Below are 21797 nucleotides of genomic sequence, written 5' to 3' on the forward strand. Positions count from 1 at the left end.
CCAAGGCATCCGCCGCCACCTGTACCGACGACCTCTTGTTGGTTCTCTTTCGCTCCGCAGTGCCGCAGCCCAACTTCTTCCTACGGCCGGGTTTCCGAGGGCTGGCCTTCGGCGGAGCTGCTGCTTCATCGATGGGGTTCCTCGACACCACGATAGGGGGCATCCGACCGGAAGCTGCATCGGCTCTCTTCCGCTTGCCAACCACCGACATGGTCCCATCCAGGTTGTCGTTGAGCAAGCACGCACGGTGGCTTGCCTGCATGGATCCGCGTTAGTTTAGAGGGATGGTTGTGAAGGGCCGCCAAAAGACCCTCCTTGGAAGAAGGAATTAACGTACGCTGAAATGCCCCCCGAGAGCCCACGCATCAGCAAACACGGTCTGGCAGTCCCGCACCGGGCATATCCACGGCTCTGGATCGCCAAGACGCGGGACATAACCCTCGGGAAACAGCGCACCGGCTCCAGGGATCTTACATGGCACACCGTCTGTAGGGGCGATGGTGAGATGCGTGCCGCGGGAGAAAGGGGCTTCGAGGATGCTCAACTTACCCCAGTGTCCTGTCCAGTCTGAATACAGTCTTTGGCCACACATGGTAATTGGTTTCTCCTCGTTTGGGGAGCTTGCGTCGCCAGTGTCGCAGTTCCGGTCCCCTTCTCCTCCTCCACCGCGGGTGCCTTCAAGCGTGAGGCGGGCCTCTGCTTGCCCTCCCCCATTTCCGTCTGAGTTTTCGGCGCTGAGAACCCCTCGTAGCTCAGTCCGAGGACTGGATTCCGTAAGAGAAGCCGGTTGAACCTCGCTCATCCGGCCTGCGCGGTCGCCGCTCTCTGGCCCCGGGAAGGGCATAATTCCCTTGGCGCGCTCCTCGTCTGAACTGGACTCTCGAGTTGCAGATCTTCCCGCAGGTAGTGATTTGAATGGCCGAAAAGAGTACCCTTTACTTTTGCGCGCCTCTTGCTGCTCCCCTGGTGCGCGTACGACGTCCAACCCTTGATGTGAATAAGCACTCGGATAGGGACAAAAGGGATCTTCTGCTCGTTCCTCGCTCTCAAATCCAAGATACAAGACAGACGAGGGTGATTCGCCGTTATTGCCAGGTTCGCCTCCCGAGAGAATGGTCTGGATAGGAGTCTCGCTTCTCCTGAGGAACCCGCCTCCTCGCCGTTCACTCCCGTCCGTAGCGAGACTAGGCTGGGCAGAGGGAGCGGAATGCCGGGACGAGGCGTCAGCTGTGTTCATTTCGGCCAGCAAGCGCCGCTTGGCCGTAGGTGAGCTTTCAAAAGGGACATCCAGCTTGTGCTTCCTGCCTGACGTGCTTGACGAGCTCAGCCATGAGGTCCCAGAGCTCTCGGACTGCAAAGACGAGCCAGAATGCGACGGCGGAATGAGACCCTGGCCCGGGCTAGCGATGTCCAAGGTCATGTGGTCAGAGACGTGTGCTGTAGAATGCTGTTAGCCCAGGTCCTCGGGGTAGCTGGCAGGACGAGGAGATGGCATGGGGTTCCCACAGGCGTGATATCTGTCTGGGCTAGGGCTGCGGCTGCAACACCATGCCTGTCGCGACTCGCATGCGGCTCTCATGCTGAGTATGGACCGAACGTTCGCATCATCCAACACTATGCCGTTTCTGCGAGGTGAGCCAAGGAGCCCTTTCTGGACCGCATGTGCCCCGGAGCCAGAAGCGGCCTTCGCGACTGATAAGGGGCTGGTAGAACTCTCACCAACCCCGTCCTTGTCAAGGAGCCTGCTCTCATGCTCGGCCCATCGAAGATAACCGGCGGGGCTCCCAGCAATATTCATCGTCTTTGCGGACGAAACCGAGGCAAACAAAAGTCGAGATCCGAGCAGCTCTAAAGGAGGCAAGTCCAAGCCCCCCTGGATATGGCAGGCGAGGCGACGTGGGTTCAACCGCACAGGAGAATAGGCACCCTGCTTGCAACATACACAGTAACCAATCCGCGGCAAACGAGGAAGAACAATGAAAAAGACGCGACACACATGGCGCTATTTGCCGCTGCCCAATGTGTTCTTTGTTTCCCAGCATCCCAAAGCGTTCTTGTCGGCCTCCACCGACGCAAGGGAGAGCAAACAAGCCGAGGAGTGGCGCACACTGAAGCCACGGCGAGACTGGCCTCAAGCAATACAATGGACTGAATACCATTGTTCGGTGCCTCCGTAACCCAGTAGGGAAGCGACTCACGATCGCCAATTCGTTGTGAAGCCGCCTGCCTGCCCCGAAATCTCGAAAACAAGGCGCGTTACAACGGGATCTATTTTTGCAACAAGTTATTGTACAAGGCCACTCTGGGCGCACTGATGCATTGCCCGAAGCAGCAGCCCACACCCCCGGACCATACCATGGTCTGAAATCACTAAGCATCCACCTTCCCATCATCTCCCTGGGCAACCTTGGCCGGACCGGCCGCAGCGGCACCAGCGGCCTTGGCAGCATCGGCGGCGGCGGCGGCGGCGGCGGCGGCGGCGGCCTGCTGCCTAGCCCGTTCCCGGTTTGCACGCACCCGTCTAGCGTGCTCCTCACGTCGGCGGGCCTTGGCCAGCCTGCGGCTCTTGAGGCCACGGTAATAGAAAACGCGTCTCCTCTTGCGCAGCCGGAACTTGGCTTTTCTTGACTCGGTCTTCTCGGTGCCAGGGATGACGCCGGCATCGCCCACGAGCCGGCCGATCTCCCAGTTGGTCTCGCGGTAGCTGTAGTCGCTCTGCAGGCGGAACACGCGTGTCGCCTTGCGCGCCTCGAGCTCCTTCTGTTGTTCGCGCATCCGCGCCTCCGCCCTGGCTTGGCCCATCTGCCTGCTCCTGAGCTTCTCCCGGACGAGACTGGCAACGACGGCGTTCCCGTCCACCAGGGGAATGGGTCGTTCTAACTTTGCGGTACTCTGCTCGGCTGCCGCTGCTGTGGAGGCGGCTGTCGTTGTTGTCTCAGCAACCGGCTCGTGCCGCGTGACCGAGAGCGGGATGCCGCTGGGTGCTGTGGTTTCCTCGACCGGCTCTTCGACCTTCCGCGGCACGGCCACCATATTAAGCTTGCGGCGGCGGGGCGCCGCCGGCGGATAGGGAAGCTTGTCCTCGCGGTTGAAGGCGACGCCAATGTACTGGCGTTTTGGATGACGCTGGGGGTCCCGGTAGTACTTGACGTAGCCGGCGACGGCAGCGTGGATCGTGTGGTCACGGCCCATGATGGTGTTCTCGCCCGGGTGCCAGATGGTGCCGCGCTGCTTGTAGATGATGTTTCCGGGGATGACATACTGGTCTATTGCGGTGAACGGGAACGCATTAGCAAGCCGGCCACTTGTCCAAGACCAGGGCCTTTCGGTCATTTGCCCAGCTTCTCACTCGCGCCGCGGCGTGGATCGAGACATACCGCCAGTCTTCTTGGCGCCCATCTTCTTGGGGATCGTCTTCTTCGATTTGAGCTTGTAGGCGCCCTGCGACTTGACTGTAGCATAGCGCCTGCCGGCCACGGCGGCGTTGGCGGCGACCGGCGAGCGAATGCGGAGGAGCGCAAACCGATCTTCAAGGCTTGTCGTCGCTGTCGTCGTCGTCGTTGTCGGCCGCAGAACCGCGGCGGCAGCAGCCCTCTGGAAGGGCCGCTGCAGCCGTACGAGATGCATTGGATTTGACGCGCAGACGTCCTCCGCGCCAATCGAGCTGGCAAACGGGCAATTGAGGGAAGAGGCGCCGCCGGAGGACGGGAGGACGGAAAGACGGCGGGCAGTCGGAGCACACAATCCACGATCCCGAAAACTGACCTGACCACAGCGCGCTCCCTTGCTGCTGGGCCCGAAGTTTTCTGCTGAGTCAGCAGCTGTTGGAGTGGGTTCAGTGGCCGATAAGATAACCTAACTGCGGAGGGACGGGTTGCACTGCAGCGGAATGGCTCCAATTCGGCCACGGTACAATACAACCTCGCCATCTGGCCAGCTAGTCAAGAACTCGGGATCTCGAACCCGTGTGTGTGTGCGGCAAAGGCCCCAAGTGAGAGACAACATCCACGCCCAAATAGTCTCCCTACCTACCCGAGCTCAATCTTCAGAACCTGTCTCCTCGCTGCACCGCGCCACAGAGACCCAAACGACGCACAATGCGCCTCTTCGCGCTGCTGCTCCTGGCGCTGACGAGTGCCGTCTCCGCGCAGTTTGGCTTCTTCGACCAGATGTTTGGCGGCGGCGGCGGCAGCCAGCAGCACCATCGTCAGCAGCCCCAGAATGTCCCCAGCGATTCGTCCGTCTACCGGGCAAACTATGCGCGCTCGCATTGCGACAAGTACCTCTGCCCGGACACTCTAGGTGCGCATCTCGGTTCTGGTCCCTGCCCTGCCCCGCCGGCCTCCAGCCCTCTCCCGCTGACACCGTTCCCGCGGCAGCATGCGTGCACTTCCCACATCACTGTCCCTGCCCCTGGCCGTCGCACGAGGATAAGTTCGAGCTCGCCGAGGGGCAGCGGATATGCGTCTCGAAGGGCGGCTTCAAGGCTGGCGAGGCCGCGAGAAAGGTCGAGCTGGCTCGGAAGGGATTGCTGTGAACTTGGCATTGGAGATCGATGTTCATGGTGTGTGTCCCTGCGAGCTCGCCTGGCGGCGACGGTTATTACTATCGAATGTTGGACGAAGAAGTTCAGCCTGGGAGAGCAATCCATGATCATCGGCTTGAACAGCGCAACGGCGAACACCAGGGAGCACTTGACTCAGTCTCACTCCGGAACCAAAGGAGTTGGTGACACGCCCGTGTTGAGACTTACAACCTCCTCCAAACAGTCAACCATCGTGCAAAGGTGCACTAGGATATCTCTGCTGTACTTCGAACCTCCGCGTCAAAACAAATCGACAGGAATGTGGAAACCAAGAACACCACGCCGCTCTCCCTCATTCTTCCCCGCCCCTTTCCTCCCGACTCCAACCCCATGCGGGCCTGGCTGGTTCGCGTGTCCACTCCCTTGATACCGAATCTTCCGTAGCGAAGTATTATCGCTTTGGCCCTCCTACCAGAAAGAGAAACAACCATCATAAAAGGCCCAGATGATATTAGTATTACGATGAACCGTTAACCCGGCCCGGCAGCGGTGGCACAGGCGGGATGCCGCGCCGCTCTCCATCGTTGTCGTCATTGTCGTTGTCGTCATCATCGTCATCATCCTCGTCTTCGAGTTGCTCCGGGTGCCCGAGCAGCGCGGCGACGTCCTTCATCTCGTAGTGCTTCTTGCGCATCTCCTCGAAACGTCGGTGCTTCTCGCGCTCCTCGGCGCTCAGTCCCACCATATACTCCTCGCCGTCCGTGTCGTGGCCGCTGCCGTTGCTGTCCACGTGGACCGCGCGGTGTCGAGACGACGACGAAGACGCCGGGAACTCGGGCTCGGGAACCTCCTCCTCTGGCTCGCCTAGCGAGAGGCGCGGAATCTCGTCGTCGGCGGCCCCCGCTCGACGCCGCTGCTGCGCTTGCCCCCGCCGGCGGGGCACACCATCGACGCGGTCCAGGTCGGCCCTGCCCGGGTCCAGCGGCTCGGCCACGCCTTCTTCTTCGTCGTCGACGTCGGACGGGTCCTCGGAAGGGTCGTAGTGCCTGGCATAGGGCGTCTTGGGCTCGTTGATCTTCATCGTGCTGGTGCGCTCCTGCTCCGTCAGGTACAGATTCGCCTCGTCCCACTTCAGGCGCTGGCCCTGCTCCTCCTCGCCATTTCCCGGCTTGTGCGGCGGCAGCGAACTCTGCCGGCGTGAGCCCCCCGGCCGCGAGCCAGCGGCAGACGACGGGCGGCGATGGCCGGCGTTGTACTGCGTGTTGGCGATTGTGAGCTCCTTGGCCGCCTTGGGCGACATGGAATGGGCCGCCGGATGCGATCCGCCATGTCCGTCGGTCGGGGAGAGTGGCGGCGAGCCGCGGTACGAATTCTTCAGAATGCCTGGCAAGGCGCAAAAAATATGATGAGCCGAAGGCGCTTCCCGACGATCAGTCAACAAAATAGCAGCTCAACCCGCCGCTCACCTTTGGGGCGCGGGGCATTTGGGCCCGGTGGGCTATGCGTTGGCGTCGGGTTTGCGCCGCTGGCCATCTCGTACTGGAGTACTTGCGCTCTCTCGTCGAAGGCGCACGATTCAATTGTGGAAATTTGGTCGCGAGCAAAGCTTTCGCTCTGCTCCTCGGTGTCCGAATCGAGCGTCGGCAAAGGTGTTCAGATGAGCAAGATGAGCACGCACCCTGGCTGGCCACAGGAGGCGGGGTCGTGATCTGCCAAGCAAGCGTGGGGCGCTGACCCGATAGTTAACCGCAGTTACCGTCCTGCACCAAAGTAAGGTGCCACGCGAAACAGGGAACCGTCTCCTATATAATCGAGTTGTGCATACCGCCGAAGCCCAGGCAGGCAAATCAGGCGATCTGAAGGTAATTCTAAGGAAAATTAGAGGTAGGTACCTTAGATAGGTAGTAGCGGCAGTCATAAAATGCGCTCTGATGACGCCACTGCGCTTCGCACCAGCGGTTATAACTCAGTTACCTGCCAGGTACAGTACAGTACCTCAGTCTCAGCGCATAAGCTTACATGATTGCACAGAAAACGGAAAGCTACCCTTGCGGTCGCGTGTCAAAGTTGATTCCCGCCCATGCAGCGAGGATTCAAAAGTTCGGAAAAGGGAGAGGGGAGAAGAAAGGAACAAGAAGAGAACTACGCCTAAAGTGCATAACTCACCTCATCACTCACCATGAGTTAGTACACTAACTACCTGGTATCGTATCTTCTTTACCCAAAAGTGCAAACATAAGTACCGTTACTGTATCTTACGCCCAGCTGAGCATGCGGGAGTCCGAGTTTCTTCACGCCGTACACAGTAACTAGCGTTTTTGGGTTTCTGAGTCTGTTTTCCTTGTCAAGGAAAACTGGGTAACATTTACTAACTAACTGGTGATCTTCGTGGCTGACCGGTCTGCCTGCAGCTGATGTGGTGGGTGGCCGAGCGAGTCCGGCCAGGTGATCCCACACGAGGTCAGGGGCTGATTCCCAGGCAGGCTCGTACCATCTTCTCGAAGTACAACACGGAGTACAGAGCGGTTTGTTTGATACCATGGTTTTGCTCCCTTCCCCCCACTTCCCACCCCGCTCGTTCCTGCGGGAACAAAAAAAAAAAGAAAAAAAAAAAAAAGAAAAAAGAAGAGGAAGAAAGAAAGAAAGAAAGAAAGAAAGAAAAAGGATCTGCACCAATCATAAATCAGCGATTTTACCCTTCTCAGTCCTCCATGTACACTGCCACGCCAGCAAACAAAACAGGGGGGGATTGTACATGTACCTCTCAATGTGAACCTGCGTCACGGAAACGTGGGTGCCTCTTTTGCGTTTCGCTTCTAATGGCTGCATACAGGTTTGTCGTTGCGGATGACTTCCGTTGAACGAGCATCCGCGGTGCCTGGTCCTGCTGGCCCCGCCTGTTGTCTACCTACCAGGTAGTCGTCGTGTACATACCGGCGCGGCGATGAAAGTGCTCCTACCTCCGCGCTGACTACGGATCCTCTACACGATGAACCTTGGTGTGCTGCTGGTAGTTGTCCAGAACGTCGGCGTCAACATCCTCCTCGAACACGTCCACCTGCGTCGTAGCGAACTTGCGTGCGCTGACCCCCTTCTGGAAAAGCATATCCATCTCGGCGAACGAGCGGCCCGACGGCTCAGGCACGCGGAAGTAGGTGTAGACGACGCAGAGGAAGCAGATGCCGCCCTGGTACATGCATCCGGGATTAGCCTTCTTCGTGAAACGCCGCAATAAAAGAAGAGAGAGAGAGAGACGGCGGTACGGACCCAGAAAAAGCCTGCATAGTTTCTCCAATTCCAGTCACCTGGGTTCAGCATGTAGGGGGTGAGAACGCCGCAAATGATGCCGACAATGATGCTGCAGGCAGTCAGCAGTTTCCGACCCGTCGCGGGGATGACAAAGATGGGGGATAGGGCTGAAGAAGACGCACTATAAGACGCGCCCGAGCGCCACCGTCTTAAGCTGAAGCCTCCGTGTTGAGATCTCGCCGACCAGCGAGTAACAGACGGTGCCCACTGTTAGCTGGTACGCCAAAGCCCAGCCGAGCATTATGCTGCCAGTCGCGATAGACGCCTCCCTCCGGTGAGCCTCGGGGACAAGGCCCAGAAAGCCGAGAACCAGAAGCATGGCACACAGCACGCACAGACCGTAGAGGTAAAGAGAGCGGCGGCCGATTCCGCGGCTCATCAGGAACCAGGCTCCAAAGACGCCGACGATGTTAATCCCGTACTGGCCCAGGGCGAAGCCGTAGGCACTCCTGGATGGGAGTCCGGCCTGCTTCAGAAAGTACGTCGAGTAGTTGGAGAAGGAGTTGCCGCTCAGGTTCTGGATGGCCCAGACCATGCAGACAATCTTCATCTTTCCAGTCAGCAAACCCCGTGCCTTAACAAGGCGTGCCTCCGGCGCGGTCGGTCGGGCTCACCTCTGTTCTCCTCAAGTCGTGACCCTTGAAGCAGTCCCAGTAGCTGGCACCGCTGGTTGTCTTCTTCTCCAGCGCCGTGGTGTGCACCATCATGTCCACCGTCTCGTCGAGGTTGAAGTCAGGATCCCGACTCAGGCTGGTCAGACGCAAGAGGGCGGCCTTGGCCTTGTCCAGCTTGCCCTTGCGAACCAGCCACCACGGAGACTCGGGAGCAAAGAAGATGCCGATGGCGAGCGGAAGGGGCCACATCCACTGCAGCGCGTAAGGGATCCGATAAGCCCACTCGTCCTGGCGATCCAGCATGGACATGATGACGCCGATTCCGATGACCTGCCCGAGACCCCAGCAAAAGTTCACATAGGTGGTCAAGTAACCGCGCATGGCCACAGGGCAGACTTCAGAGGCATACGTGATGGTGAGGGTTTGGAATACGCCCCATGGCTAAAGGGGCAAGTCGTGACCTTTTAGTTAGCCGCCCTTCGGAAAGTCTGTTTTCCTCCAGAAGACACGCGGAGGGGGGATGGGCGCACATACAATACCGCACAAAATCTCGCCTGCCAACAGTGTCTGGACGTTCTGGGCAGTGAAAAACAGGGCGGTCCAGGCGCTGATAAGCATCAAGCACACCATGACAGTCCACCGGTATCCGAAGCGCTCTGACACCCACCCGTTAATCAGGAGGCCGATGAGCTCGCCGACGTTGGCACCCTGATGTTGTCGGCCCACAGGTCAGTTCGTCTGGTTTCTCGTTGCCTGCCATCCCATCTCCAGCCCAAAATGAATGAGATGGCATGGCCTTACATTGCTGAGCCCGGCTTGCCACGGCGCCGGCACCTCCCAATCGTCACCTGAGAGTCGCTGGCCGTACTTCCTGTTGAACTGAGGAAAGGCGTCTTGAGGCCATTGAGTTAGCTCAGCTCTCGATCCCTGGCAGATGGTAAAATAAGTACGAACGGGGTGGTAGGGGGGAATACAAAAGTTGTTGATCAGGCAGACATCATATCCTTCCATCACAATGCACGTGGAGATGAGGGCGCTCCAGGCTAAGGACTTCGGATAGAGGCGTATGCCCTCGAGCAGGCTCATACTCTGTTCCTTTTCCGTGGCGGCCTTTGCACCCTGGATAACACGGTTCTTGACCTCGAGGCGCGCCGTCTGGGCCTGGTCCTTCTCCTGGGCGTGCTGCCTCTCCTTGCCGTCCACGGTTGCGTGGGCCAAGGGCGGAGCCCCGTCGGCGGACTCTTTCGAGGCCATGTTGGTGTCGATTCCCGCGCGTCGAGTCGACTCCCCTGGTGCGCAACAGAGCGAGAACGGGTTTCGGGCAGAGCAATTGGCAGAGCAATGGGCAGAGCAACCAACAGCAGCACTGTGCTACTATGCGACCAGTCACACCCCGAAAACACGGGGAAGGCGATCAAATTCGACACTTTTAAAAAAAAACGAATTCGGTCGAATGTCCATCCTGCCAAGCGCCGAAGAGAGAGCCTTCTCGAAAGGCCGAGACTCGCATTGGTCCAATGGCCGGGTGGGCAGTTCAGTGACCGGGAGAACTGCGGAGTGGTGGGGTAGCACGAGGGACAAGCATCCTGCAATCCCTGCATCGCTGGGTTGAGTTAACTAACGTTACCTCACTAAGTTCGGTGGACGCATTCTACCGAGGATGCGGAGACAACGGTGTGTGGTGTTGGTTGGATGTTTGGGTTGCCCATCCACCGTCGCACGCTCAGCGCTCAGCGAGAGATCACGACGGAAAGGGAAGGTTGCATTCGGCTTTGCACTCTGAGAAAAAAAAAAAAAAAAAAATGCGCCGCTGTGGCCACACGCTGCGGACTTGCCGTTTTCTGCTGCCTTCCCCGCACCTGCCTGTGGTGCTCCCTCTCGGCGGCTGTGGGGCCAGAAAGCGACAAGTCTCCAGTGGCATATGGCTCCGGCCAACGGCTCGTCGGATGCACAAGGCGAAAATTAGCAACTCCGCATCCCACAAACTAATCTGACATAGCCTCTGCAGTTAATTTGACATGGAAACTCGATCAAGCAGACCAAGTAGTAGTATACGGAGGTACACAGTGCACTAATCCGTACACTACCCTACCACAGTACGCAGCGGAGGGCCAGAAAAGCGGGGCCGGCTGCCGGGTTCCATTCGCTGCGCCGAAGAGAAGATCCCCACAGTCAGCCCCGGCACGGGCCTGCTGCTTGCCGCCCGTTTCCTCCCCGAGTTCGGCCTCTCTCTCGCTGGAACTGTCCCGACAACACCGGCCAGCTGCGGCTCTCACTCCTGCTCTCGACCATGCTGTGTGACAGTTTTCGGCCGTGAATGCGTGGGCGTGCCGTGAATGCGTGGGCGTCGACGTCGACACAACAACTGGAGCGGCTTGGCAATGCCGCCGTCCGGTACGTCTCCGGCCTCGTCCGCCGCGTCCGGTTCGGGGCCGCCTCCCGGGAGCCTAGCAAAGTTTGGATGGTGAGTGCGGAGATCCCCCACGCGTTCGTTGTCGGTTTGTCCGGTTTGACTGACGGCTCGCTTGGGCGGGCAGTGTCAGGTGCCGAGAGCATCATCTGAAGTGTAGGTCCCCACTTTACCGTTTGGTGCCTGGTGCCTAAACCACCGCAGCACTTGCGGGTGAAACACGCCGGTGCCTATTTTGACGTGGAACACGCTGCAGGCGATCGAGTGACACCAACGTGCGGACGATGCATGGCCTCCGGAGAGGTCTGCTCTCCGCCTGGGCTGAAAATTCGCGAGAGTCAGTGCTGAAGCGACTGGTCCCATACGATTCCACGCCGTGCACGCACCCTCGCCCCCGCGCAGCTCCCTCCCCCATTCTCTTCTCCCCCCCCTACGCTCCCCAATTTTAGCCGAACGTTCAACTGACTTGCCCTCCTTGCCGTTGCAGAGAAATACCGATTTACAAAAAATCAGAAGTGGACCAAGACGCCGAGAAGATGTTGGTGTTCCCCGTTCTCTGCGCTGGGGTTCCCCCTCTGTGCTGGGGTTCCCGCCCAAGTGTCCAAGTACATCAGGATCCTGACTGAGCCTCGCCCAAAGTGGTGTTTATCGACGAGTCCCAGACGGCCGCCCAGGATGCCTCGAGTCCAGACAGCGGGCCGGACGAGGCCGCGTCCCCCCAGCCGACCTCCCCGCCGTCCGCAAGCATGCCCCCTTTCCAACCCGCGTCCCCGCCGACTCGCTTGCGTCTGATGATGATCTCGTCTGTGCTTGACCCGCCTCCTCCGCTTGGGCCGCCGAAATGGCCCCTCGAAGACGAAGACGAGGCGTGTCTCTTCCGCCACTTCGTCCAGAAGCTGGCCGTATGGGTAAGGTCCCAAAAACTCCTGTCGAGCCGACGCCACCCTGGGGCGCAGTATATCTTGCTAACATGTCTCGCTCAAGCTTGATCTGTGCGATCCAAATCGTGCGTGTGAATCCGCAGAGCTTCGGCGGCTGGTTAGACAACGTTGGCTGACAACGGCGCACAGATACCTTTGAGACTGTCGTGCCGCAGCGGGCACGGGACAGCCCGATTCTGCTGAACGCCATGTTTGCGTTGTCAGCGCGGCATCTGAGCCAGACCTGCAACGACGACCGGAAATGGCATTACCACGAGCTCGCGGGCAGATACAATTATGCCTGCATCAAGATGATCAACAGCCTCTTGGGAGACGCCAGGTATCAGTCTAGCTGGACCGAGCACCTCTTCGCTGCTGCGATTATCCTTCAGGTTATGGAGGAAATGAACGGTAGGTCCCCCCCTCCCCTCGCCAAACGAAGAAAAAAAGAAAAGAAAAAGAAAAGAAGGAAAAAAAGAAATAAAGAAAGGAAGAAAGGAAGAAAAGAGGGCTGGGTGACAGTCCCATCTTCAAGGCCAGGCCCCGTAGGCTAACCATGGCGCACGGAAGCTGCGCTGCCTGTTGATACTGCCAACCAGGCGGCTGACCAGGGCCACCTCCCGGGTATGTACCGCTTTGTGGAGACCGAGTTTCTCGAGCCCGGGACCCTTGGGGCTGCGTCATTCTGGGTTGCCCTGCGGCAGGAGATCTACAGTGCCGTCACCAAGAGACAGCCTGTGCGCTTGAACCTCGACCACCCCGATCTGGTCGATAGGTCACTTGAGCAGACGGACGAGTACACCTGGGCGAACCGGGCGATAGTCCACTGCGCAGATGTGCTGAACTTCTGCTTCAACCCCGAACGCCGCCCCTCCCTCCGCCGGTGGGAGGAGCTATTCCGGTGGAACCAAGGTTGGTCCGAGAGGCAACCGCGGTCTTACCGCGAACCACTCTTCCGACAACACCGAGATTCAGCTGTGTTTCCGGAGATCTGGTATCATCGAAGTTGTCAAGGCAAGTCCCCCTCCTCGTCTGTCGGACGGACAAGCTGACAAGCTGAGCCCCGTGAACGAAATAGTGATCGGTGTCCAGCATCATCTCCTCGCCAAACTCTTCTTGTTGGACCATCGCATCCGGTCGGGCAGCCCTGTGACCGCCGGCGAGAGTGATGAGGTCCAGGTTTGCACGAACCCGTGCCTCGCATAGCCAGGGACCAGTCACTTACACGGCGTCGATTGTCAGGAAGTTATCCGGAAGACCGTCCGGGAGATATGCGGTATCGGCTATGGGAATCAGTGGACGCCCCCGGGGATCTTTACGGCCTGCATGGCCATATCAGCGTGTCAGTCATTCCCCCTTGTTCCCCTTTCCCCCCTCCTTCTCTTTTCCATCAACGCTGTTACCCGATCCGGTCTCCCTCCTCCTTGTTTCACTCATTCTCATTTACAGGAGATGGGATCAGGCGGTTGACACAGCCACAGTCGGCGCCTATTTTCGCAGTGTCGAGGACCAAGACGCAATGCTCGCAATCTTAGAACAAACCGAAAAGAATCACGCCCGACCAACTGAGGGCGTAATACTAGATCTGCTTCAGATCTGGGGACGCCATGACTTGTTGGTGAGGAGGACGCGAGCCGCTCACTGGACTCAGAGGTGTGCTTGTTCATTCAGACTGACTGGTGAAGACGGAGAGACAAGCCAGGAAGACAAGCGATAAACAACAAATGGGGAGCCAGGGTCCCGGGTAATGGACGACTCGCTGGTCGCCCACTGGGCAGTGTGCTTACACAAAGGCGGAATCAGAACGCCAGGCCGGCAGCCTGCAGCAGGCCGCATTCCCAGACGAGTTGACAACGTCTCCCGTTGCCCAACGTCAGAAACTGTGACGCATCGTCGCGCGAAGATGGCTGGGATCCGGCGGGACTGCTTTCGCGTGCCACAGACCGACCGTGTTTCGGGCCCAGCTTCGTAGCGTGCTGTCTCGAGGAAAGTGCCCCGGTCCGCATGGCCGGGCGCCGTCCGTCGTACCGGGGCGTTTGCCGGGGGCACCAGACAGTCCTGCCCCTTGTCCATGGAGGAGGACACAGAAGTATGCCACAGTCTGGATTACCTGCCCCTGGGTCCCGGTTCGTCTGGTCATCGTGCCCGTCGACTGGGCCGTGGTCGCAAGCCTCGTCCTCTCCTTGCTCGGCGATGCCAACACGTACATGGCTTACCGGCATGGCCTCCTCGCAGTGTCACGCGCGACATCGTCGCTGTTTTCGCCGGCGTGAGCGGTGACCTTGCTCGTGGTGGGAGCATCGCGCCTTGCCATGTCGGGGCGCCGGGGCGCTGGCACGCTAAACTAGCAGTTACGAAGTTGGAAGCAGATGGCTGATCTGGGCGAGAGGGTCACGGTCGTGGCTTTGGAGCCCGTCAGGCCAGCTGGACCCCGCTCTTGCGGTGAGAGTCTCCAGAAGCTGCAAAGGTTGTCTTACAACTGTGTTCCGTCGTGCGTCTGCAGTGCTCTGCCGAAGCATCGTCTGTGGACCAGCGAGGCCACAAAGTGGAGGATTTTGTTGTACCCCGTAGACTGAGCTAGGTAGATTGATGTGTGCAGGATGTTTACAAGCCCAAGGACATGTAACTGGGTAGGCAGTTCTATGTATGGGATTCAAGTTCATCTATACGCAACATTTGCCGTCTTCGTGCTCGTTTCACCCGTGTCAACTGTCGAAAAAAGCCACCCCCAAACTGCGAGGCGCCACATTGGACGCCCACAATGCAACCCCCACAGGCACGTGGAATGGCGGCATTTGCGCCCCAAATGGCGCCATCGACCCCCGGAGCCATTTAAACATAACGTTCATCCTCCCGTCGGAGTGGAGGCCACCAGCCCACACAGCACAAACGCACCAACATTTGCATCGCAGGGGTATCATGAGATACTGCTACTGCCTCCCATCTCGGTCATCCAGCCGTGCGAAAATGCCGACCACGACTCCATCCCAAACAGCTCAGGGCCAAAGTTGAATTCGTCAGCCACCTCCTCAAACGCGTTGCTCGCACTGGTCGTTGCGCTGGCCTGGGAAGGTGCCACTCCGGCGGTAGCGGCAGCAGTCGCAGCAGCAGCAGGCATGGCCGTCTCCGCCATGGACAAGCCTAGCCCCGCCATGGGGGAGAGCGTCGTTGCCGGCAGCGTCATCGGAACCCCTCCTCCGCTGCGCGCCGTCTGGGGCCCCGGAGACGGCGCCGGAGACGGAGCCGGAGCCATCACCCCAAGCGGCATGTTGTCCGTGCTGGCGGAGATGGGCGCATGCGGTGCCAGGTACGGCGCCTCCAATCCGCCTCCCAGACCGCGAGGGCGGCCCGGTAAACTAGGTGGAGGGATCTCGGGCAGCACCAGGCCGTTTTCAATGAGCCTTTCGATGTCTGCTTGCTGCAAGAGACAAAAAGAGCACGTAAGTTGGTTTTGCTCAATGCAAGTAAGAAAAAAAGGGTGGAGGTGGAAGGGAGAGGGGGAGAGGGGGAGAAGGAGGTTCTCAAAATGAGGAACCTACCACACTGGCAGATGCCGGGCCCCGGGTCGATTGCCGAGCAGCGCGGAGGCAGACTGCGGCAAGTTCCCGCACACTCTCCGGCGTGAGACCCGATTCAGCCGCGTCGGTTTGCAAGCCGTGGTACAACACTCTGACACACTGGAAGGCGCAGGCCGGCAGGTCCAGGTCGGCGACGGGAGTGCTGCTGCTCCCGTGGCTGAGGCTCAGCAGTTGCGAGAACATGTCGGCCATGGCCCTGGCGTGTTCGTAGCAGCTCCGGCGCTTGTGCGCGACAAAGCGGGGATCCAGCCGCCGCAGGGCATCCGGGGCGAGTGCCTCCCTCAGGCCCGGGAGAAACAGACGGTAAAGATCGAGATGGCATTGCCTCCACCAGACGTGCGTCATGATGAAGATTCCGAGCCTAGACGAGTAGCTGCGGAGGCGAAAGTTGGCCTCGGTCCCGCGGAACGACACGGGCAGCCTCGCCTCGAACACGTCCAGTTCGGCAGCGAGCTCGGCCAGCTGGCTCGGCAGCATGGCCAGCATGTCCGCCGAAGGCGAGGCGGCCGCCCTCGAGGTGCAGTGCAGGATGCGCGTGCGCATCCAGTGGAGGCGTATGTGCAGCGCCACGAGCCCAAGGACATCCGGCAACGGCGGGACGACGCCGCCCGCGTCCGGGCCCGGCGGCCGCAGCGGCTCCGTCGGCTCGGGTAGGTCAAAGTCAAAGTTGCGCTCGTTGCAGGGGAGCTGCAGGTGGATCTGGTGCTCGGCATCGGGCCAGAGGGCGAACTCGGGCTGGCCAACCGAGATGGACGCGTCGATCATGTAGATGGACCACATGACGCGGCGGCGGGCCTCCCGCGCGAGGAAGCAGAGCTCTGTGTTCTCGTGGTTCAGCCGCAGCGCGGTGGCGAAGCGGCTGGCGATGGCGTGCAGCATGAAGGCGCCCGAGAAGCGCTTCGACAGGATCCGGTGCTTGATGGCCAGAACCAGCGCCTGCAACCGAGGGACGGTGGGCTTCTCGAGCGCCGAAAGGCACAGGGACACGGCCTCGTCGATGCAGCGGTCGCCGTACTCCACCATACCGGGGCCGAGGTCGGTCAACAGCGACGTGATGCCGACCAGGGCGAGGACAAGCGCGCGGTCCAGCAACCCGGCATGGTAGCGTTCCATGAGCGAGGGGCGGTGCAGGAAGGAGAACATGGCGACGTGGTGGATGTGACGGAAGAAGCTGTCGAAGGCGCGCAGGGCAAGCGCGTCGTCGGGGTCCAGCTGTTCGGCGCCGGTCGCGACCGGGCTGGCCGTGCTGCTGGAGGTGCCGTAGCCCATGGGCACGTCATCGTGCATGGCCCCGCCGGGAGACGGAGCAGCAGCCGCGGGCGCGGGCGCAGCGATGGGATCCGCAAGCGGGGCCGCCGGGCGCGGCACCGTCAGCGGCAGCGACCGCTTCCCCGGCCGGTAGACACACTCCAGGCCCTGGGCGCGGCATCGGTCGCAAACCACGGCGCCGTTGCACCGGGCCTTCCTGGCGTGGCAGTTCTCGCAGGCCTGGCGCACACGGCGGCGCGGCACCGAGATGGCGGCCCCGCGGCTCTCGCCCGGCACGACCTCGACGCCGACATTCCCGTCGTACGAGCAGGCGAATCCGAGCCGCTGGCAGTTCGTGCAGATGCCCCGTTTCCCGTCGCAGCGGACCTTGCGCACCCGACAAGTCACGCACGTGTTTGCCGTCCGTTTCTGCGCGCGCGGTGAGGCACTCATAGGGCCGAAGGAGGCCGCCTGTGATTCGGGGTTGGGATTGGGATTGGGATTGGGATCGGGACTGGGGCTGAGGACTGAGGATTGACTCTAATTTTGGCGGAGCGTATGCTGTATGCGTGTGTCATCGGCTGCCGGCCGCCGTGACGCCGCCGTGAGGCCGCACTCGGTGTCGCCGTCTGTGACTTGCTGAATCGTGCGAAAGCGGGTCGGCGCCTTCGGTTGCTGCCCGCATTTCGTGTGTTCCCGTCTTCGGTCCAGTCGTCGCCGAGCTACGCAACCGTGACTCCGTGAGACGTCGGTCGTAACGGTAGGAGCTACCTAGGTAAGATATGTACGGAACACCTCACCGCACCGATGTTCGGTCCCCGTTCATTTTCCCGCCGGTGGGGTTGTGAAGCAGCCATTCAGATGAATCAGATCGGGGCCTCTGCGAACTTGCTTGGCAAGAAAAGTGTCGAGCCGAGAGGGCCCACATTGGCCCACATTGACTGCTCCCGTCTGGGTGGCGCGACCCGCTGAGGTGCAGGCTTGGCAAAGCCGATGGCCTCCTTCAATATCACAGTACACCCGGCTCAGGAAGGTACCGCTTCAGGCACCTTTAGCTGCCTCGCCCTGCAGGTCAGCTCACCGAGAGAGAATACTTACCGGTTTCGGGACACCAACTGTTGGGCAAGGAACGCAATCAGGAATGTGGCAGGCGCCTGCCAATATCTGGTGCAGATCCCAGCATCGCTCTGAAGTTCGTGTATACCAGCAAGATGCACGGAGAAGTCACCGAGAGCAACACAAGATCCGAAGCCCGCGAACGCCCCAAGCCCAAGCCCAAGCCGAAGCCGAAGCTACCTCGTCAACCAGCCCACGCCAGTAATCGCAAAGCGACAAACAAAAACACCATGTCTCCGTCTGAGTCCCCGACCAGACGATTCCTGCCTCGGGTCCCTCCTCACATCTTGAGCCTGAAAAGGTACCGCAGGCGGACCTGCGCAACGTCGTAGCAAATGTACTCGTTGTACCACAGCCCGGCGCCTGGGACATTGGTATCTCCGGGCGGGACGGACGTGTCGGGCTGAGAAGAGTCTCGAGTTAGCCAATCCGGATCTTCCGTCTCGCGAGGCAGAACGGGCTCACCATCTTCACGCCAGCCAAAGATGGGTGCACGCAGCTGGCATCCTTCCACTTTTTTGGGCCCATGCGGCCCTGACCCCAGGTCGCGACCATGCCCTTCTTTTTGGCATCCTCGCCAGCGTTGTACGAGGCGTCGATCAGCTCCTGCATGGGGTCGCCCAGCTCCGCCTCGCAGAGCAGGAGCAGGGCCGTGCCGCCGGACAAGTACGAGCAGCAGTAGTTGGCCGATTTGGACGACATGTCGGCGAGGTAGATGCCCTTGCCGAACATGTAGCCCGACACGGGCGCTTCGGGCGGAGCGATCTTCAAGCCGGCGCTGAGGATGCCGCCAAAGTTGGTGCAGCGCGAGCCGTGCCACAGCAGGCGGCGGTTCTGCGCCATCTTGCCGAACACGCTGTTGTCGAATCTCTCGTGCTCGCCCTGGCGCTCGATGCGGAAGATGGTCTCGATCATGTACGAATGGCCGTGCGTCGCCCCGCGGCTCTCGTGCAAGTACGCTTCTAGCTGCTTGAACTCTTCGCTTGTCGGATCCAGCGGCGTCATCTCCTGCATCTTGAGGCCCTGGTACTGCTTGTCGAGCGGGTGGATGTCGTCCTCCGCAGACTTGTCCGTCTTCATGATGAGCGCCGCATCCTTCATGTCGCTCAGGTTCTCGAGAAGTTCTATTTCCCGCTTAACCATCTGCTGGTTGTTGATGACCGGCGGCCGTCTCCGGCCGAACGCATGGGGGATGAGCGAGTAGAACGTGTTGGAGAGATGCTCGACGGCCGCCCCGTGCGCCATGCCGTAGCTCGCAGCCAGGGAAGGGTCGTCAATGAGGGCCGAGAGGTCCTTCAGCGCCTGGAAACCACGCATGATGGTCGCTTTGCTCAGCTTGCCGAGCGGCAGCTTGTTCGCGTCGTAGTTGAGGGACGACATGGTGGCATCGAAGTACTGCTGGTTGAAGATGAGCTCCATGAGCCGTTGCACGGCAGGCTCCAGCGTGCACTTGGCCGGCTCCCGGCTGGATGCCTTCTTTTCCTCCGCTTCGGCTCCGTCCGCCTCTCCTTCCTCGTCCGAATCTTCCTCGTCGTAGTTCTTCTCCACGAAGGCGTACTTGCCTGGCTTGGGGGGCTCACCGCGCTGACTCCAAAGCAGGCCGGACTTCTCCTTGAACTTCTTCTCGAACATCCGCTTGGCGTCGTCAACGCTGCTAACGCTCGCGCAGGCGACCTGCCCCCGCTCACCGACTCGACCCCAGCGCGTCCACGTCCTGTAGGTCCCGCTCGGGTCCACCAGAAGCTACCAGCACGTCAGGAGGGAGATCACAAGCCGGAGCTTTGCCGCGAAAGCTCACCTGGATGCGATAGAACTTGTTGCTGTTGTGCGACGCATTAGTCTGGTTCAGCGAAGCGTCCCAGATCACCCCCGAGTCATCAATGTAGACCTTAGATGTCACAAAGACACATCCTTCGTCAAGCGGGATCTGGAGGTCCTTGCGCTTGGCAACTTGGCCATCGCCCACCGTACGCTCGGCCTTGGGCTTGGCCTTCTTCTCGTCCTCTGGCTCGGCGTCATTGGCACTGGCTTCGTCGGCGCCGGCATCGTTGGCGCCGACAACGTCGTCCGCCTTGGCCGCGGTTGTCTTGCGCCCTCTCGTCCTCTTGGCCTTTGGCTCGGCCTCGTTGTCGGAGGCATTGTCCGCAACTTGGCGAGAGGTTCGCTTCCGCGTCCGGCTGCTCGTGGATGCCGTGTCACCATTCTGGGATGACGTCGGCTTGCCAGCATCCGTCGGGCCCGCGTCCTTCTTGGCCGACGCCCCGGGCACATGGTCTTTCTCTGGTTCTCGGGCACCGTTCTGCTCGCTACGGAGCAGCCACTCCAAGCTGACAATGTGAATACCCAGCTTCTGGGCTTGTGCAACCTTGGGTGACGGCTTCTTGTAGTCGCTTTCGGTGACGACGAGGTGGGTCGTGTCGTCGGTCACGGTGCTGCGCACGGCGGCCCCGAGCTTTTCTGCCTTGGCCTTGATCATGACATGCGATAACCCCATAAATGTTCCGCTGAGCGCCAGTTTGCAGCCATCGAGGGCTGGCGTCGCCGCAGCGGCCTTCTTACCCTTGGCCTTCTTCGGTGGCATCTTCGCCTGCCCAGTGGAGAGGCTTCACAATCGTGGGCTTCTGGGCCTTCCGCCCGCAATTGGTGCCGCACTCGGAGTGGCGGGGTTCGTGACAGCGACCGGCGACGAGACAGGCAGAGTTTGGAAGACAGGAGATGAAGTTGGGGTCGAGAGGGATGGGGAGGACAGGAAAGATTGGAGTGGTGGTTGGCGATTGTCCGAAGTAAATAAGCACTTCGGCCAGTGGTCTTAGCGCGTCCTGTCGAGCAGGCAACAGCTGCGGGTTGGCGCGAAATCACGGGGCTCCCGTCTGAGCTGAGCTCAGCCAGCCAGGCATCAAAAGCCACTACGACCAGCGAGTTCCACCCTCAGTTAGGCAGCAACCCGCCCTCACCAATTTAGGCCCAGTCTGAAGCGAGATTTGACAGCATGAACCATGGAAGTCCCATTTTCGCCATTCAACCCACCAGCTTGTCACAGTCAATCGCATCTTCCCCCCTTCCACCTTTTTTTTTTTTTTTTTTTTCCTTTTTGAGCGACCGCTTGGCGCCTTGATTGCTGGGCTTGCTCACTGTACACAAGTGACCCGGCTCATCTCACGCTAACTAAACTTGAGCCAGACTCGTCGAGAACCTTGATCCCAGACTATGGTTGAGCTGTCTTCGGACACCTAGGCTTTGATGGACACGTTAGTTAACCAAAATGTCACCTTAACCAGGAACAATGATGCGGTTTCAAGAGAGCACTCTCTATGTGCAGTATCTATGTGGTTGTTGTAAGCGGTGAACGATTTCAGTGAGTGAAGGGGGTCTAAATCAAATAGCGTCAGTGAGGTGCAGCTTTATTCTATTTTCGTTCCCCTCTCCCGTTCCTTCTTTCTCTACCTTCTCGTCCTCTGCCCCTTTCCCTTCCCCTGGGTTGGGTCCCCGAGGGGTCTAGTCGGAGCCTTTCTCGGTTCCCCTCTTTCAGGTTCTCAAAGGCACATCCATGCCATCATCGTTGAATAACTGCTGTAGGGCGCCGGGAGAGTGAGCCCCGCGAACAACAGCACCTGACAAGGACCCGGATCGGACAACCAATTCATTCGCGGTGCCAGCCTCTCCAAGCAGGCACCTTTGGCAGCCCAGTCATCTTCTTGCTTCAAAGTACATTTCATCGTATGGTCTTTGCTCTAGACCGTAAGTGGGTCTTCACCTGGGAACGGTGTTCCATTTCTTCCCTCACTCGATTAGTTCCCAGTATCAATCAGGCAAGCATTGGGCTGACCCTCTCAGCATTGGCTACTATCCCTGGGTCAACATAATTAGCGAGAGGATGAACGAAAAGGAGCCGTTGATAGGTCCTCGAGGTCAGGTCATGGCCTTCCGGCAGCATCATTTTCCTAACCCTCGGCCCGGCCCAGGCACCAGCAGCCTGAATATCCTTCATGGGTGCCAGGGAGGATCGGTCACAAACCCGGTGGCAGTTGTCCATCTTGCTCCCCGCAAGATTCACAAGACATTTGCGCCGTGCACCCA

At 59.8% G+C, this 21797-nt stretch overlaps 4 protein-coding genes across 4 annotated transcripts; 1 reads left to right on the forward strand and 3 right to left on the reverse strand.

Moving 5' to 3' along the window:
• Window positions 1-2140: 2140 nt before the first annotated feature.
• On the reverse strand, window positions 2141-6140 carry THITE_2072080 (uncharacterized protein). The gene is made up of 4 exons (XM_003648507.1): window positions 5992-6140; window positions 5047-5908; window positions 3378-3664; window positions 2141-3266 (listed from the first exon to the last, which is right to left on the reverse strand). The coding sequence occupies exons 1-4, from the start codon at window positions 6056-6058 to the stop codon at window positions 2371-2373; spliced, it is 2112 nt and encodes a 703-aa protein (XP_003648555.1). The 5' UTR covers window positions 6059-6140; the 3' UTR covers window positions 2141-2370.
• A 728-nt stretch (window positions 6141-6868) lies between these two features.
• THITE_2060441 (uncharacterized protein) lies at window positions 6869-9820 on the reverse strand. The gene is made up of 7 exons (XM_003648508.1): window positions 9423-9820; window positions 9250-9341; window positions 8983-9156; window positions 8449-8889; window positions 7957-8378; window positions 7793-7883; window positions 6869-7712 (listed from the first exon to the last, which is right to left on the reverse strand). Exons 1-7 carry the CDS (start codon window positions 9700-9702, stop codon window positions 7497-7499), a joined length of 1716 nt encoding a protein of 571 aa, XP_003648556.1. The 5' UTR covers window positions 9703-9820; the 3' UTR covers window positions 6869-7496.
• Window positions 9821-11399: 1579 nt separating this feature from the next.
• Window positions 11400-13536, forward strand: THITE_2106159 (uncharacterized protein). The gene is made up of 7 exons (XM_003648509.1): window positions 11400-11766; window positions 11843-11864; window positions 11929-12189; window positions 12349-12792; window positions 12857-12957; window positions 13021-13120; window positions 13260-13536. Exons 1-7 carry the CDS (start codon window positions 11605-11607, stop codon window positions 13493-13495), a joined length of 1326 nt encoding a protein of 441 aa, XP_003648557.1. The 5' UTR covers window positions 11400-11604; the 3' UTR covers window positions 13496-13536.
• A 1159-nt stretch (window positions 13537-14695) lies between these two features.
• THITE_2072089 (uncharacterized protein) lies at window positions 14696-20454 on the reverse strand (the record flags this gene model as incomplete). The annotated part of the gene is made up of 5 exons (XM_003648510.1): window positions 19519-20454; window positions 18186-19463; window positions 18037-18123; window positions 15318-17033; window positions 14696-15196 (listed from the first exon to the last, which is right to left on the reverse strand). Exons 1-5 carry the CDS (start codon window positions 20299-20301, stop codon window positions 14696-14698), a joined length of 4365 nt encoding a protein of 1454 aa, XP_003648558.1. The 5' UTR covers window positions 20302-20454.
• Window positions 20455-21797: the final 1343 nt, after the last annotated feature.

This window comes from Thermothielavioides terrestris, chromosome 1 (genome assembly GCF_000226115.1).
Source record: "Thermothielavioides terrestris NRRL 8126 chromosome 1, complete sequence".
In the NCBI taxonomy this organism is placed as follows: Eukaryota; Fungi; Ascomycota; class Sordariomycetes; order Sordariales; family Chaetomiaceae; genus Thermothielavioides; species Thermothielavioides terrestris.